Genomic DNA, 18196 nt, shown 5'->3' on the forward strand with positions numbered 1-18196 from the left:
GGACGTCGTCCATTTACACTGTTCGCGCCTTTCAGTTTTTCCTCACAGTTTCCTGCATTCCCACTGCTCTAGAATGCATTCGCAATCGTAATGTAGAAATCTATAGTCTGTACTGTGCCAATGTGCCATGGCCTTAATCAGCATTCAGTAACTTTCTGCAAACCATGTCAGTGATGATTTGCTTTTTTTGTTTTGTGCCATCCTTTCAATGTGGACATTACTGTACTTAAATATGACCTACATGTGAAAATAACGACCAAGAAACCCAAGGCTGTGCCAACAGCTGCATTAAAGGATTCAATAGATGTGTCTAAGACTGATCACATTGCACAAATTATTAAAAAACTATAATAAACAAATCCTCAAGACAACAAATGTGCTTCAAGATCCAAGATCCTGGGACAGTTATAATGTCTTTGCTTCTATCTTTACAATTTAGCAATCCAAAGTGAACATTAGCAAGTTTTACAATAGTTTTGCCAGGTTTTTTGGGGGAAAAGCAAGTAACTATTATGTGACCAAAACAAAGTATGAAAACAAACAAACAACAAACAAATTCCATTCCTCCACTATTCAGTATATTCCACACTTACACTCCTGGACTGTAGCAGACACTCGTCAAATATTTCATGACTCTTTTTTTCTTTCTTTTTTTGCCTCCCCATAGTGCGTGGGCATCTTCCTTTTGCTGCCACTTTGCTCTGTTGAGAAATAATATTTTTAGCAATAACCTTTAATATTACCTCATCAATGATGAATATTACTATGCCTTATCATATTTTAGCATTAAAAGATCAGGAGTTTGTCCAGTTATTCCACTTTATGTAAAGGAACAGTGACACCCAGTGACCGTGATGTACCAACCATTCTGTGATAAACCTATTTCAAACATGGCAATATGGGGGACCCATTCTATTGAGCAGGAACTGGTTCATTATAAATCATTTCATATATATATTCATAATCTCTGATGTGGGCAAAACACAGAAATATTGTGCTGTTATATACAGGGGTTGGACAATGAAAGTGAAACACCTGGTTTTAGACCACAGTAATGTATTAGTGTGGTGTAGGGCCTCCTTTTGCGGCCGATACAGCGTCAGTTCGTCTTGGGAATGACATACACAAGTCCTGCACAGTGGTCAGAGGGATTTGAAGCCATTCTTCTTGCAGGATAGTGGCCAGGTCTCTACGTGATGCTGGTGGAGGAAAACGTTTCCTGACTCGCTCCTCCAAAACACCCCAAAGTGGCTCAATAATATTTAGATCTGGTGACTGTGCAGGCCATGGGAGATGTTCAACTTCACTTTCATGTTCATCAAACCAGTCTTTCACCAGTCTCGCTGTGTGTATTGGTGCGTTGTCGTCCTGATACACGGCAGGGCACAATGTTTGAACCATTGGATGCACATGGTCCTCCAGAATGGTTCGGTAGTCCTTGGCAGTGACGCACCCATCTAGCACAAGTATTGGACCAAGGGAATGCCATGATACAGCAGCCCAACCATCACTGATCCACCCCCATGCTTCACTCTGGGCATGCAACAGTCTGGGTGGTACGCTTCTTTGGGGCTTCTCCACACCGTAACAAAATCAATACATGTTTCACATTGTCCACAGCCCAAGATTTGCGCTCCTTGCACCATTGAAACCGACGTTTGGCGTTGGCGTGAGTGTCCAAAGGTTTGGCTACAGCAGCCCGGCCGTGTGTATTGACCCTGTGGAGCTCCCGACGGACAGTTCTGGTGGAAACAGGAGAGTTGAGGTGCCGTGATTTGGGCAGCTGTGGTTTTATGTTTTTTGGATACAATCCGGGTCAGCACCTGAACATTCCTCTCAGACAGCGTCCTCTTGCGTCCACAGTGAATCCTGTTGGATGTGTCTCCTCCTTCTTGGTGGTACGCTGACAGTACCCTGGATACCGTGGCTCTTGATACATCACAAAGACTTGCTGTCTTGGTCACAGATGCGCCAGCAAGACGTGCACCAACAATGTGTCCTCTTTTGAACTCTGGTGTGTCACCCATAATGTTGTGTTCATTGCAATATTCTGAGCAAAACTGTGCTCTTACCCTCTGCTAATTAACCCTTCACACTCTGCTCTTACTGGTGCAATGTGGAGTTAATGAAGATTGTCCACTGGGCTGCTCCAATTTAGCCATGAAACCTCCCACACTACAATGACAGGTGTTTCAGTTTCATTGCCCAACCCCTGTAGATTGGCATATTGACTTAAATCACAATCAGTTGTTTTCAAGAAATCCAATTTACTCAGAATTAGCTATATCATTAAAAGAAAAAATTATAGCCCCACATTGATGGAAATAAATCAATGTTAAACAGACAGTAGTCAGAATTAAGAAAATAAAACAAGCCATAAACTGACTCTTCATCATGTTAACATTTCCAGGGCAAACGATTTAATTTAAACTACCCAACACACAATAAAACTACCTGCCTTTTTAGGTGATAAGCTAGACAAAAACACATGACAGAACATTACACAAACAGTTCAAGTCTGACCTTTAAGGTGCGTTCTCGTTTCTCTTTCCCTTTGCCCGGAGTGATATTGTGAGGATGAGGAGGAGGAAGAAGTGGAAGGGAGTGCTTTGCTCACGTTGTGAGACCTCTCTTGCCCTAACTCATGGGCCTGTCCTAGAAAAAGGGGTGGGGCATGTCATGAGGGGGATGGGCAAACTTCTTTTTTTTGCCAAGATTTAAAAAGGAAAAAAAAACAAAAAAACAAAAAAAAAATGCACACAAAAAACATTAATCATCTCGTCATGTCATCATTATGCAGTTGTTTTCTACAGCCCATGGTTAATGTAATAGCGGTCAGTTTCAAAAATCCTTTTCGTCACTGGGAATCCAAGTTTAGACTCTCAATCCTTTATAACTGCACTAGGGGAGCTACAGAATAATGACATAACTTTGGTGGACTATTTTGACTTTTAAAACCATGCAAAGTAAAACACAGAACTGCATACTGTACCTTGAGATCCATACATTTGCATATAAAGCACAATATAAACAATCAAGATTAGATCTGAGCCATGCATGCCTTAAAATTAGGCTACACACACACACACACACACCCCACCCCTAATAAAATGGCTGATACCCCACACCTTGCAGTTACGGTTAATAAAGCACAAATGTAATTTTACAAAATGGACTCCAGGCATTAAATACTTCCAGTTCCTATCACCACCACCGTGAACAACTCTCAACATATCCACTATTCTCGATGACTCTGTACACTCCTAAACGAATGAATTCAGCAAAATATCGGACTTCAGAAATGTGGAGTAAGGTTTCATGGGGTGATGTGTAATTGTGATTTCCTGGTGTTTGAGAAGTCTAGAAGATAGTGGGAAGTGTTTTTTATAGATTAGGTTTGTGGTGATTGTTTTCTCCTGTAGAAAGGTCTAGGTTAGTTGCAAGCAACCATGCAGAAACAAGGACAGCGCAATGATTGGGTTAGGGTCAATTCAGATTACTCTCCCAGAAAGCAAAACTACACACAGAGCCCCAAGCTGCTGCATCCTCAAAAAGGATGAAACTCATTTATTGGTTTGAAATTGGCTTACAAAGTACACAAAATTTAATTATTTTCATATGTCACTTACATTATTAACCTTGGTTTCTATCAGGTTATTCAAGAATAACATTAAGACCGAACAAATTTGGCTGGCATACATGTATCCACGGGAAAAAGAAAAGAAAAAAAAAAACCCAAAACACTACTTAACACTACTATTTAATAAAAATTGCATATCAGTACAATTGAGCTATCATACCACTAAAATTTACAAAGATATAACATCAGATGTTCACACAAGGTTATTGACAGGTTATAAAAGAAAGCAAGGATTACTAATTTAAATTCAACACTTTTTACTCTGATGGAAAAGTGAAGTCATGCTTTAGTTAAATGCACAATGCATTTTATTCTTCTGTAGCACAAAAGCACTATTCAAAAGGCAGTGTGCATTAATGAGGAAATGCGACACAGCAAAGTGCTTATGGAATGGGGGTAGGAAAAGGAAACAAATAAAAAAAAAAAAGCAATCTCACACCATGGTCCCTGACAAAAGTAAACATAAAATGCACCCTGCACCAAATACTGATGGTCTGGATCATAAATATATTAACAAAAATTTCAGAGACAGCAATAACTTTAACCTAAAAACTCTTAAAGGAAACAAAAGTACATCTGAGCAATAGTCCTAACTTGGAGCTCATATTTGGGCTGAGGCTCCAGCATCTTACTTGTGTTCCAGTCGGAGAAGCTGTTCCTTACCATTTATGGTTAACGACTTTAACTGTCCATCTTCTTCAACCTCTATGCGTTCCTGTCCATTCTCTACAATTCTGCATTGGGGGGAAAAAAAATGGTGGTCAGTTGCATAAAAACGAAAGAAACAAGCACAAAAATGACTCAGTAACTTATAACATCTCAATAACTTTTCAAAATATTTCCACCACTGAACAATTCTGACTTTGCGAGTTGCTTTAGAACGGTGCATTTTGCGATAATTCTGTCAACTGTCGAAAAACCATGATAAAGAAAAGCAGTATATACACTGAGCTGTTGGAGGGCCCACAATGCCCTCATGTAGAATGTTTTAAATTGCAAAACACCAGTGAGTGAGTCATTAAAGGAAGACAGTATGTGACACATACAGGTGCAACCCATTCCTGGCATTAGCAGTCATCCTGGGTGATCCAATCATAAGTGGACAGCAAAAACGATGCATCTTGAGGAAGCATTGTAACCCATCACTCAAACCACATTCAGACATGGTCAGAAGTGCATATGACCATATATTTCTTGTGTGAATGGAGTGGACCTGTGTAGTTGTGTGTGTGTGTGTGTGTGTTAATGGGTAGGCCAACACAGCTTGTGCTCTGACTCAAAAACTGAAACATGCCTCTTGTTAATTACAAGTGAGTTTCTCTCACGACGATCTAAAATGTATTTAGTTTACACCTGAACGTATTTGAAAACACTTCAAGGTTTCAGGCTGTGATTATTATGTTCCTGGGACAAAAGCTCAAGGGGTTATACAAGTGATTTTTGTCTGTTTTAGACCTGTGGCAGCGCAGACTCTGTCCTGTTGTCCCTGTGAATGGATGTGCGTTTTTACCCTTTGCTGTGGTAAAATATCCTGAAGTTTACAGATCATTTTCTACCACCGACATTATTCAAATAATAATTCAATAAACTGCTCCCTTATCCAGCGTTTTTACCTTTTTGTAGTGATTTTCCTGCCATTGACATATTTAGTAGAAGTGGACACAGAACGAAAATTCCCCATTCCACTGCCTCCACCACCACCACCACCACCTCCTCCTCCTCCTCCTCCTCCAAACGAGGTAGAGGAAAAGGAGGTAAATCCTCCTCCTCCACCTCCCATATGACCCATGTGCTCCAAATGACCCATGTGCCCCATGTGGCCCATGTGGCCAAAGGAGGCAAAACCTGAAACACACAAAAACACTGTTTAACCAGTGAGAAAGAGCCACAGGTCGAGCCCAAGAGTTTTATCTTTGAACAAGGTGCTTGACTACTTACTGTCACAGCATTTCATTCAATAATTCAATAAACAAACAGCAGAGAAATATCGTAACCTCTGACCTGTGTTAAAACCTGGAAAACTTGCTCCAAATCCGGGGAACCCTCCAAACCCTCCAAAAAACGAGCCCCCCGTTCTGCTCCGGCTCATCCCACGCTGGTGCCGCCGCCCGCCTCCGAAAAACAAATCATCACCAAATAGATCGCCACCTGCAGGAATGTCAAAGATCAACAGCTACAATCACATTTCCTTCAATGTCAACCAGTGATGGGTCAAGCCTTTCTCATTCAGCATTCACCAAAATGACATATACATTGGCATTAATAAGACCTTTTAAATTCATAAATATCAAATGTTAACTGTTAGTGCAGCTATGCAAAAAGTAATTTAATAAAAGTGGTTATAGGTAAACATTCTATTCTCTGTCATTCTGGGCCATTTCAAGCGGTCCATGCATAATTCAGTTTCAGTAAGCATAAACACCATAACTAGAAGGCGTTTTCAATTTTTATAAACTAATAGTAATAGGTTGTATTCCGTCCCCAATGAGTATTTTTTCCTCATATTGAAATTCAAAGTAAAAAATACAAACCAAAGAAATCAGCAAATGGATCCTGACCACCAAAGAACTCCCTGAAGACATCATCTGGATTGCGGAACGTAAATCCTTGGAAGGGATCTCCGTTATGATAATGTCCCCCTTTAAAACAGAGAACACCAGAGAGACAAAGTCAAACACAGTTTTGCTTTAGTCTGCCTTCTTCATGGCGAACATTGTGGGAAATCTATAATGTACTTTCCAGTGAGCCAACAAAATCAATGCAGTCTTGTGTCAAGTTGTCAATATGGTGTTTCAGAGCAATACATTAGCCAAATAAGTCATTAAGGCAAATGTGACAACTATCTATTAACTATTTACCTCCTCCACTTCCTGTTAGGCCTTCTTTACCGTACCGATCATAAAGACTCCGCTTGTTGGCTGCAACAAAACAAATCAAAGAAATCCTTTGGTTAAATAAATGCCCCATCACAGTAATAAAAAAAAATAATCAATGCTCAATTACTGAAGGTATGCTTCGTATAAAAAACAACAACAGCACATATTTGATGAGACTAATACCCGTAAAAAGTGATTATCAGACCCTACCATCTGAAAGGACTTCATAAGCCTCTGAGATTTCTTTAAATTTCTTCTCAGCCTCATCCTTGTTTTCTGGGTTCTTATCAGGGTGCCATTTTAAAGCTAGTTTTCTGTACCTACAGGGAAATGAAAGCAAATGTGAAACAACATTACTGGTTAAGCAGCCTTTATAATAAGTTTTCAAGCCTTCATTTGTTGGTGTTCCTATTTTTATGTTTTATTAAAAACAGTGTTGGATTATGTTCAGTATTTCTAAGCCCTGATTAAAAGAAATATGGACACTGTGCCTTTATAAATGACACTTACGCTTTCTTAATATCTTCTGGAGATGCAGTCTTCGGCACTCCTAAAATATGGTAATACTCCACCATGGCTTTGCACAAATCCTCAGTTCAAGTGACGACAACCTGAAAAAACAAGACAGCCACAATCTTACATCAAATAGCATCATATGGAAATAAGATGATGTGTGAGCACTGCTCAATTATCACAGATGACAAGAATGACTCTTGTACCAAAGCACAAAAAAAACCTTGTCTCATACACACACACGCACACATCTGTGTGTGTCTGTAACAAGGATCAAGGATCGTTAAGCTTGGTGTGTGAATAAATATCAGAGGACAACACAATTATACAGAAAGTTGCTGTATCCCAAGCCACAACTGCCTTCAGTTTCCCTTTTATATTACTTTCTACAATCAATGTTATTTTTCACCTTCACAAACACACAACTCTGAACGTTAAAACACAGAGAACCACTGAAGAACCTAATATCGAATGAGGTTCAATAATTTAATTTACTCAATCCTCAAATATGAATTTGCTGGTAAATACATACACTAGTGGAGAAAAACAATGCACTCCAATCTCATACGAAGATAAAAACACTGACTGAAGGCTAGAGGGAAAAACTATAACCACAGCGTCTCATTCTCACATAGCATTTAACGCCAACTCTATACACACTTGCTTTGGGCTAACAAACCTGTTTTTAAGAGTCGCACCCCTAAGTGGTCGGCAGACTGCCTCAACTTCCTGTAGTGGGTCCAAAAATCTGAACCATCAAAAAGTGCTTTTACTCTGCACATGAAGCAGACCTTGGTTCAGTTTAATCCGGACTGAGACCACCTTTTACTGATCAAACCAAATTTCGGTCTGAAAGCACTTTTCAAACCTTCTGTTTTGATTTGGACCAAACAGAAAAGTCAAACAAGATGCGTGAAAAAAACACCCTTAAATCAGACATTTGCCAAGAAATAAAAACCTGTCTCCTGTACCAATTAACCCATTACAGTAAATTCTAAAAGAAATCATTGGGCAGTTATTACATTATGTAAATAAACGTATGCAAAACTCCAAATATCTAAACTAAAGAAAACACCACAGCACAAAATTTACTTTAAGATCTCAACTGAATTACCAAAGCAGAACAAAGCAATATATTTAATTGTACCAACTAAAAAGACCAGGATCAGTGTCATCAGAGAAAAATGCTAAAGCACTGGTGGCTTTGACAGTGTGTGTCTGTGACTTGGCCAGTAATCACAGCCAGTGCCCAATCCCAGCTTTGAAACACAACAGCAGACAAACAGTGTTCTACAGGTACAGAAGAGTTAGGTCTAGACATTTTCCAGACTTGTCCAATTACACGTTTCATATAGTGTACAGCCTGATTTTGTCTGCATTGTTGTTTTAGGCATAGGGTGGCACCTGTCTAGCAGCGCCTGTGAGGCATGGCATTGATCTTCCGGAACATTGGCGGCTCTATTCACACATGCTTTCACTTGGACATTACCTGGAATTTGTACTAGAAGGCTAAGCAGTATAATGTCCAGGTAATGTCCAATGTTATGGACATTTGCGTTCACACATACAGTTCCCCTGGGGAATATTTCTGGGTTACTGTTAGGGTTGCAAAAGTCAGGAAACTTTCAAATTTGGGAAATTTACCATGGGAATTAACGGGTTATTATCGGAATAAAATGGGACTATTCAAAGCTAAGGTGAGAAACCTGCATATAGTTGGTAAAAAATATACACTGAAGCTAATATAATCTTGGTTAAAATAATTAGATATAATACTAAAACATTTGAATAGCAAAGCTGCTTTGTTTTTTACATTGTGAATGGCACTTTTTTTTGAGAGGGTGGGGGGGGCAGGAATTGCGCTCTTTTGACTGTATTTTAATTGAACTGTTGATTTAATTGAATTGATTGTTCAGTGAAAGATTTAAGCATTTTTAAAGTTCCATTTGCAATTAACTGTGTCATAGTCATTTGTATTGTTGTGCCAAAAAAAATGGTACATTGATTATCTGATATTTCCTATTAATATTACAATGAGTTCCCTACATTTCCCAAGGAAAGTTTATATTTTGGAATATTTCCAAAGTTCCGCAAGGAAAGTTACCAGTAATTTACTTAAATTTATTGGAAATGTTCCACCCCTTTGCAACCCTAGTTACTGTGCATGTGAAAAAGGGGCTTAATTAACATGGGATTTTGCCAGTCAGAAATCTTTGTGCCACATTCCATAGCAGATATAAATAAAATGATAAATCAGTGCAGTCTACGATAAAAGTGTGTGATATTTTAAACAGGGAAAATTTTTGCTTTGTCTGTACAATATATGGCACTTGAAAAACGTGTTCTTAAACAGCTCACTCAACGCTTTATGGCATGTTTTCTGCTAAACAAAATACTTTCTGTTGAATGGTTATATCTTAGTTTCATCATCACTTGTGACATGAAGGAAACATGGACACAGTGTTTAAAAAGCACCTTCATCTTTGCAAAGTGCCTTTCGATATAGTTTACGATTCAAAAACACATCTGCAAATTCCCAAATGACATGTTTCTTGTAATCGGTTCTGCACTTGCCCGTTCTGATTCAGATCTCCATACGCACACACGACGTGTCTCTGTACCTAACTATGAAGTCACACTACGCAAATTAGTGAGGCATTTTTTCAAAACCTGCTGATGCTTATAGATAAGAAAAAAATGTGAACTGCCTATAGGCGCCCAACAATAAGACTTCTAATAACATTTATATTCATGCCTATTTTAGGCGGAAAGAACATGTTTTTCACTCTAAGTCAGTCACACAGAAGAGGAAATAGGGTAGTTATATATATATATAGTTCACAAATATTGAAGAAAAAATATACACAGATGTATACAGATCTGAAGGTTTACGTATGAAAACTATTATAAATTAACGCAAAGAAATGTTCCAATGGGTTTTAAAAGTACATCGCTTTCGTCCTGATGATTTTTGCAGTTTCAAGATCTGTGTACTAAGAACATGAAATAACTTTCTGAATGACACCTCCGTATGTCAGATAAACCTACTTCCTGTGTCGTTAACCCCTTCACCCAAAACATGGTAAAACCTGGTCATTTGTACAAAATAGCTACAAAACACTATGATGTGTGGGTTTTAATTTATAACATACTAAAAACACCACAGACATTTAAACAAGGTTAAACAATAGACTTTGTGTGAAAATGTGGCAGTTATTTCTCATGTTGAGTGAACACCATATATTGTTTTTTAGGGAATTTCTCGTCTAATTGTGGGACATTAAAAGTTCTGACTTATTCTTGACATCGACATAAGAACAAACCCACGGCCTCAAGTTCATCAAGAAAGGCAGCTTTTCCATTGAATCCATTGAGAGGATCCATTTTTACCAAGAAAAATAAATTAATACATAACAAAAAGTGTTTTAATAAAATATAAAACTAAACCGGTCACACATGAAGAACAAGAGAAACAAAAAGCTCACAAGTATGGCATTTTGGGGAATATTTTGACTATTATCACAACCAGCTCGGCGATTTAGCTGTAAATTCCCGTATAATACAGAAAACTCTAACGCTACAATATAACAAGGATGTTATATTCGTGTTATTGTAGTCATTAATAAAGAAAACACGAAGGAAACTGAGTCTGACTCTGGAACATTGTTAACATTAACGCTATCTTATTTCAGTTCTTCATTACACAGCCAGCTTTCTTCTCAAACAGCAAAACAAACGAGTTTTCTCTTAAAATAACTCTAAACACAGATTATACGATTATAGATTCTAAACGGGGACATACCCTTCTCTCTGTCCGGTGCAGACAGGAATCTCCCTCGGCGAAATTTCACGGCTTTTTCCCCAAAAAGCGGTTGTTTCACCGATGTGTTGTTGTTAATAGAGCGAAAGCCTTAGTATAAAAGCTCTGCGCATGCGCGGGAATGTACCTGATTAACCGAGAAATCCGCTGCCTTATGGCGCAACATCCTGTAAACTTCGGCGGTGTCCCAAATCTCATTCTCTTCTCTGCAATCTTTCCAATTATAAGCTTTTTTAGGACCAGCCGACTTCTCCAAGACTCACAGGTCAAAACCACACATTTCTGTGCTACTCATACGACTAATAAATCTATTCTAATAAATGCCCTCCTAATCGTGACATATTTGTTTTGTAACATTAGGCCCTATTTTGCCTACGACCTCAATGTGTGCAATTTTGGACGCTTCCCCTAGACATTCCAGAGTTTTCTAGAACACATTCTAGATCTCCAGAAATTCAGGAGTTAAGGCCTAATACATGTGTTTACTCTTTTATAAATATTTGTTATATTGACAAATACATTAACATATACATATAAACGTATTTTTCTCTCAGAATTATTTTTGTTTAAGAAATATATTTATTTTGCTGTGATCTGAAATAAACAAAATAATAATAATAATAATAATTATTATTATTATTATATACTTTTTATTATTATTATTATTATTTAAGATCACAAGAAAATTCATTTCTGCTTTCAAGATAACATTAATTCGTTCATTCATTCATTGCAGTTAAATCAATCCAATGCAGCGTATATTTACATTAGCAGAGTATATGCAGTGGCTGCAATTGGAACATTTTCACTCTTGAAAAATCTTAAAAGCAAGTTTTAATCTGAATATCAACAGCGCTATTCATATTTATTTTGATCCAAAACAGTTTACAAAAGAGTTATTTTTACCATATTGTTTTCCTGCACTTTTTCTTTTTTTTTTTTGGTGACACAAAAGTGCTGCCTCTGTTGGTTCTATTTTCATACATATTACATCAAAACTACAGCTTGCCTTATTGTACGTTGTTTGAATTGATCTGAACAGCATTAGAATATATATTTAAAAAAATCTATATATATATTATATTTCAATTAGAAATATATTTCTGGAAGTAAAATACTTGCTCCATAAATTATTATACATCTTGGACAGATATAAACCACTGAAAGCAGCATTTGCTGTTAAATCTCCTTTAGTGTACTATTAAAGAGATCTAGTCCTGTAGAGGAAAGGTGGATGACACAGGTGCTGCTGTTTTAACTCCAGTGTCATCTGTGTCTTGTTACTGACTTGCAAAACAGCTGAACAGCAAGTGCTTTGCCCCGTAACTGCTTTGGGTTGTCCAGATGCATGCATTACTTCATGAACAGACCACTTACAGAGTCTTATTAGTTTTTTCTCATGAGGAAAGATCACAAGAAGTACACGCAGAACCCACGCAGACACAGAGAGAACACACCACACTCCTCACAGACAGTCACCCGGAGGAAACCCACGCAGACACAGAGAGAACACACCACACTCCTCACAGACAGTCACCCAGAGGAAACCCACGCAGACACAGGGAGAACACACCACACTCCTCACAGACAGTCACCCGGAGGAAACCCACGCAGACACAGGGAGAACACACCACACTCCTCACAGACAGTCACCCGGAGGAAACCCACGCAGACACAGGGAGAACACACCGCACTCCTCTCAGACAGTCACCCGGAGGAAACCCACACAGACACAGGGAGAACACACCGCACTCCTCTCAGAAGTAAAATAACAAACAAAATGTATTTTTTCAGCTTCCCTTTGACACCCCATATGAATATTTTGGATACTATTTTGCTGATAAACCAAAATGGGTTGCAACATTGTTATGCGGGTTAATCTGTATGATCTTATTGGGTGACTAACCTGGACAATAATAAACTAGCCTGAACCAGTTTAAAACAGCACAGACTGGCATTAAATTCGTGCTATTATTTCAGTGAGAATAATATAAGCATTTTGTAGTTAATAAAGCAATAGTTTATATTTAAATATTTATATAAGAAAATAATGATAATGTTGAAACTCAGAAAGTTTATGGTTTTTTGAAAATTATTTTCCCATTTCCCAGTTAATGTTTAAAAACCTAAATTAGACAGGGGTATGTTTACCACTGTTTTGCATCACCAAATTTTTTAACATCTCTGTAAACATTTCAGAACTAGACCAAATTGTGTAAATAAAATGTTTTGCCACCTGTTGCTTTAATAAAAACTGAAGCACTGCGTAAACTAACAGAGCTGGCACAAAGCACGAGAGACTGGAGCAATACCCTCATACCCCTCTGTGCTCTTTTAATTTTGTGGTGTGTTTTTGGCTGTGCCTTTATTTAGAAGCTGTTTTTGCAACTGAACATTCATCTATAAAAACATAAAAGAAGAGGAAATACGAACTGCTGCTTCGTGTTAGCTACACATCCAGGAGCAGGGGATCTGTAAAAGATGAAAAAAAATGCTTTATTTGAAATGACTGGCTTTTACCATAACAGACAAAGAGTGCAGAAAATGAAGAACAAACAATCTGGTGAATTATATTTCTTGCTGTTGAGATAATAGTGACTTTGTGCCTTCAGTAAATAAAAACACAAACAGATGTGCCACAAAGAACAAATCAAGCCAGATGTTTCTGTAGGAAGAGAACATTAGAAGATGTCTTGTGCGTAACTCACATTTTCACTGCAGTACTCTGAGCTGTAGTTTATAACACGTGGCTGTTTGAGACTAAGCAGTAGCTTGTTTGTCACAGTTAAATTGTGGATGATGGAAGAATCAACTAAAATGAATCAACAATTACATTTATTTAATGTTTATACAGAATAAAATATACTGTAATTAAAACTAGTATACAGAAAATTTATTTATTACATTATATCGCGCTATTATGGAAAAAATATATGTTCTCCATATGTTACTAACCTCTGACAGATAAAATGTGCTCTCTAAGATTGTCAAGACCCATCCATCCCCATCCCCCCATTAAATTACTGTGTGGAGTTTTTACAGTCTTGTGTCCATAGTCCGAATCTTTTTATTTATAACATCAGATAATTTATTTCACTGTCAGGATGCTCAGGGTGTTATCAGGAAGATGATTTCAAGAAATAAAGCAAAAACTGTTTTAGAGACCTACCACCTACACTCCAGCTTTAAAGCCACAATTCTATTTCATCTTCAGTGTAATGTCATAGAGATGCATCATTAGGGGAAACGTGGGGGAAACAGGTGCTGCTCTGTCAACACTAATGTCATCTGTGTCTTGTTAAACAACTTACAAAACAACTCTCAGCAGCAAGGGCTTTGTACCTGACCAGGCACAATCGCTATGACACCACCTTCCTAAAAAAATATATTAATAAATAAATAAATCAGCCAAAACACAGCATATTCTGGCTCTGGTCGTCTATGCTCATTTTTTATTGTTAATGCACAAATGTATAGAGGCATTAAAAGGATATAGAGTAGCATTTTGATGTAAATATCAGTAGAATTACAGACTCCACACAGATTAAACATTTTTATTTTTATTTAATTTTTTTGTGTATATGTGTTTACATATGGGCACTTTTTGCACTTTCTAAGGTGCAGGGTAATAGAAAAACATTAGCATTGTGAGTAATTTAGCATGTTGTACCATTTTTATACTTCTTTTTTTGCCACATCCCTTTAGGGGCATCCATATAAACGCACATTTGAAATAAATTAACAGCTAGCTCATTAACTGCTGCTAGAACACTAGCTTACGTCTCTCACAAGTGAAACCAATTAGAATTTTTTTCACCAGAGCTGTTACCTAACAGCTAACATGACCTAAACATCACAGCTAGGTTAGCATAACATCGGTTCAGACAGTACTAATAGATATTATTAGTGAGTAATAAGGAAAGCTGGGTCAGCATGAATTCACCAAGTTCTACTCGGTCCCTCAAAAGTCAAAAGTCACTTCTTTTCTTTCTCTCCAGCCCCCCTCAGGACACTGAAGTCTATTTTTATCTTAGGTTATTAAATAACAGCTCATGAGTAGGCAAAATCAAAGTCAGGCTGAATAATCGATCCAGACGCTCTTGACTCTATAGTTAGAAGTAGGCTAAGTGCCAATGTAGTGTGTGTGTGTGTGTGTGTGTGTGTGTGTGTGTGTGTGTGTGTGTGTTGGAGGGTGGTGCAGGCTAAAAGAGCCTTCCTCTACCTCTACGAAAGTTTTTATAGTTGTCTTGAGCCTCTTCAGAAGGATGAAATGTATTAGATATGTTGTAGAATTGGATTTCATTAAAGAGTTGACAGAGATGAGTGTGTGGTGCCCTGTCCACACCAGAGTATGTCTCTGCTTAGCGCTCAATTATTCTGAGTAGGCTCCAGACTCACCACAACCCTGATCAGGATGAAAGAGTTGGACACTTGATATATGCTCTATCATAAACTGTATTGGGAAAATTCCATAGGATTTGGCACTGGCTCTGGGAACAAAAAGGCAAGATAGGGATGAGCTGTAGGATGTGCAGGCACTTTTTCTAAAGAGGTTGCATAATTCCAGTTCTCCTTTTTTGATGATTTGGTGGGACCCATCTGTTAGTTTCAGTCTAAATGTATGACTCCACTGAAAAAAACTATGAGCACCGCTGTCTGTTTAATTCCTTTTATTCTTTTTTTTTCTCTTTTGGATTCTTGATATAATGCATGCATGTGCACAGTGATATGTTTGTACGGCTCTGTCCCAAATTGGTCATGAAGCCCTGTGTAGTGCATGATATATGAACAATTTCTACACCCAAGTAGTACTCAATAATTATCCACACAACCTGGAAAGAATAATAAGTGCATTTCGACACTTATCCCCTGCAGTCTGATACCTGTAGACCCTGAACTCTCCAGCAGAGGGCTTCACTGCATCAGCTGCTTGACACCACCATAAATCATAGCGCCCAAGGCTGGCTGGTTTCTCATCTTGAAGAAACACTCATAAAATCAGTGCTGGTGTTTTAACACTGCGTTTTTTGGAGGCCATTTTTTTGTCAGAGGTGATTGAAAGTTTATAAAGAGACAAGTGCACTATTCCAGATTCCGACTCACCATGGTTTTAACTGGTCAACCAACATCAAGAACACTTCTGACTGCGGAATCATATATTAGAAGCTACACCATATTTAATGATGATTAATTAGATTAACAGACCCTGTGACAGATAAAGGAATTTGTTCATTTAGCATTAATAAAACTAAGACATTCAGAAAAATCAACACATTCAAAACTAGATTTTCACTAATATGCATCACTACTGAACATAGCTTTCTTTGATCATTCAGAATTAAATTAATCTTTTATCATGAATGGTTTCCTGAACTTTTTTTAATGGTCTGCTCATTCAGAGAGGAAGTGGGAGGGAAGAGAAAGTAAGGGAAGAAGATCTAGAAGACGAGTGTAAGTCATTCTCTTTTTAGATCAGTTCTGAAATTAAATGAGCTGAAAAGTCACATTCACCGAGACAGCCGGATATGAAGGGCCCAGTGTAGCTGGGTTAGAGAGTCGACTAAACACTTTTAATAAAGCTCTCCACTAAATTAGCCAGACATCATTACGGCCAATTTTAGGGTCAGTGGAACTTATTTAAATACTGCATTTATAAGGTTTTGACGTCATTGCCCAAAGTATATATTTATTTTTCCATGTCTTCAAAAGCTTAAAATCGGCAGCGAGGCCACATTCATTTTGGTATCTGTAACAAAACAATCTGCAAACTGTTACCAATCCAAAACAAAAACATATTTAAATTCTGGCTTTATAGTGTCAGTTTGCACAGCAGCTACAAGGCTAAGATGCTAACAACAGTCACATAGCTAAAGACAGATGTAGCCAAGTCCATTTGAAATTAACTAACAACTCAATGCAGTTGAAAGTTAATGTGTGATGATTTAAGCATGCAGTTTTATAAACAACTATAAGCTAACACTGATAGTTAGCAATTAGCTTCATGCTAAAACAGCGTAAAAGATGGACACCAATACCTTGACTAGTTACAAGTGGACTGTACACCATTGTATAAATTATTAATATTATTTTTGGCTTAACTATTGCTTCAAATAAACTAAAAAGGCCATGATATAGGAATGAGAAACAGTGTATTTAAAATGATAACATATTTCTAGCAGCATTTAAGTCTTAAACTGGTCACGACTGGCAGTGAACAAACAAACCCAATCTCAAATATATTACATAAGACTTCCAAAAGGTTGCACCAAAGAACCAACCTTTTCAGCATTGTGTATATCTATAAGACCTATGGTATCCAGTTATGGTATGTACAGTACAAACCTCACCTACTTATTACTGTCTGTCATATAAAGAACACAAACCTAGACAGTTTTCTTATCAACTACTGTTCTGACCGCGAGAGATTGTTGCTTCTCTGAGGTCGGGGTGATGGAATCATTAGTTAAAAACAAGATCCTGTGGTATCCCGTAAGAATTTACCTTCCACATGCCACTGCACGTCAAATCCTCTGGAGAGTTTACTCCAGATAAGCTCCAGAGGACCTGCCTTTGGCTGAGGTGAGCAAACTCAGCTGTTTTTAAGGTAGAATTAATCTCCCTATCCACTTTTCAATGCACAGTTGCATTGCTTTAAATGAGGGGTAACTTTATCTCCTTTTGCTGTAGTTCCTCCAACAAAGTTCTTCTCTCAGGATTAACAGGTGCACTTTAGAAAAACAAACAAACAAACTGTGTTTTCATGTACGAACTTACAAAATAATACAGTATTGCTTATAATCAACCGGCTCTTCTATGTATTCCCTCCTTGCGCCCAGTGATTCCAGGTAGGCTCTGGACCCACCGCGACCCTGAACTGAATAAGGGTTACAGATAATGAATGAATGAATGAATCTCAGTAAAGAGCCCTGGCATAGCCCTTTTCCCCAATTTAAATATGATTGATTGATTCAGCTGTTACTTCCTAACTGTAACAGGGGTTAAAGTACGTATTAGGTCATTTATTCATTCATTATCTGTAACCCTTATCCAGTTCAGGGTCACGGTGGGTCTAGAGCCTACCTGGAATCATTGGGCACAAGGCAGGAATACACCCTGGAGGGGGCGCCAGTCCTTCACAGGGCAACACAGACACACACTCACACATTCACTCACACACTCACACCTACGGACACTTTTGAGTCGCCAATCCACCTACCAACGTGTGTTTTTGGACTGTGGGAGGAAACCGGAGCACCCGGAGGAAACCCACGCGGACACAGGGAGAACACACCACACTCCTCACAGACAGTCACCCGGAGGAAACCCACGCGGACACAGGGAGAACAC

General features: G+C 38.2%; 1 protein-coding gene across 1 annotated transcript; it reads right to left on the reverse strand.

Annotated features, from left to right (window-relative positions):
• Window positions 1–264: 264 nt before the first annotated feature.
• LOC136677969 (dnaJ homolog subfamily B member 6-like) lies at window positions 265–10958 on the reverse strand. The gene is made up of 10 exons (XM_066655693.1): window positions 10832–10958; window positions 7027–7127; window positions 6727–6836; window positions 6499–6558; window positions 6172–6279; window positions 5642–5788; window positions 5254–5485; window positions 4304–4374; window positions 2524–2655; window positions 265–701 (listed from the first exon to the last, which is right to left on the reverse strand). Exons 2-10 carry the CDS (start codon window positions 7089–7091, stop codon window positions 628–630), a joined length of 999 nt encoding a protein of 332 aa, XP_066511790.1. The 5' UTR covers window positions 7092–7127; window positions 10832–10958; the 3' UTR covers window positions 265–627.
• Window positions 10959–18196: the final 7238 nt, after the last annotated feature.

The sequence above is a fragment of the Hoplias malabaricus genome, chromosome Y (assembly GCF_029633855.1).
Source record: "Hoplias malabaricus isolate fHopMal1 chromosome Y, fHopMal1.hap1, whole genome shotgun sequence".
In the NCBI taxonomy this organism is placed as follows: domain Eukaryota; kingdom Metazoa; phylum Chordata; class Actinopteri; order Characiformes; family Erythrinidae; genus Hoplias; species Hoplias malabaricus.

What these genes read in the sequence shown, in the direction of transcription:
- LOC136677969 (XM_066655693.1), bottom strand. Translation starts at nt 7,091, where the DNA reads ATGGTGGAGTATTACCATATTTTAGGAGTGCCGAAGACTGCATCTCCA. An exon ending in CCAGAAGATATTAAGAAAGC is followed by an intron (nt 6,837 to 7,026) that starts GTAAGTGTCATT and finishes ATTTCCCTGTAG; the next exon opens with GTACAGAAAACTAGCTTTAA. An exon ending in AACGAGAACGCACCTTAAAG is followed by an intron (nt 702 to 2,523) that starts GTCAGACTTGAA and finishes ATTTCTCAACAG; the next exon opens with AGCAAAGTGGCAGCAAAAGG.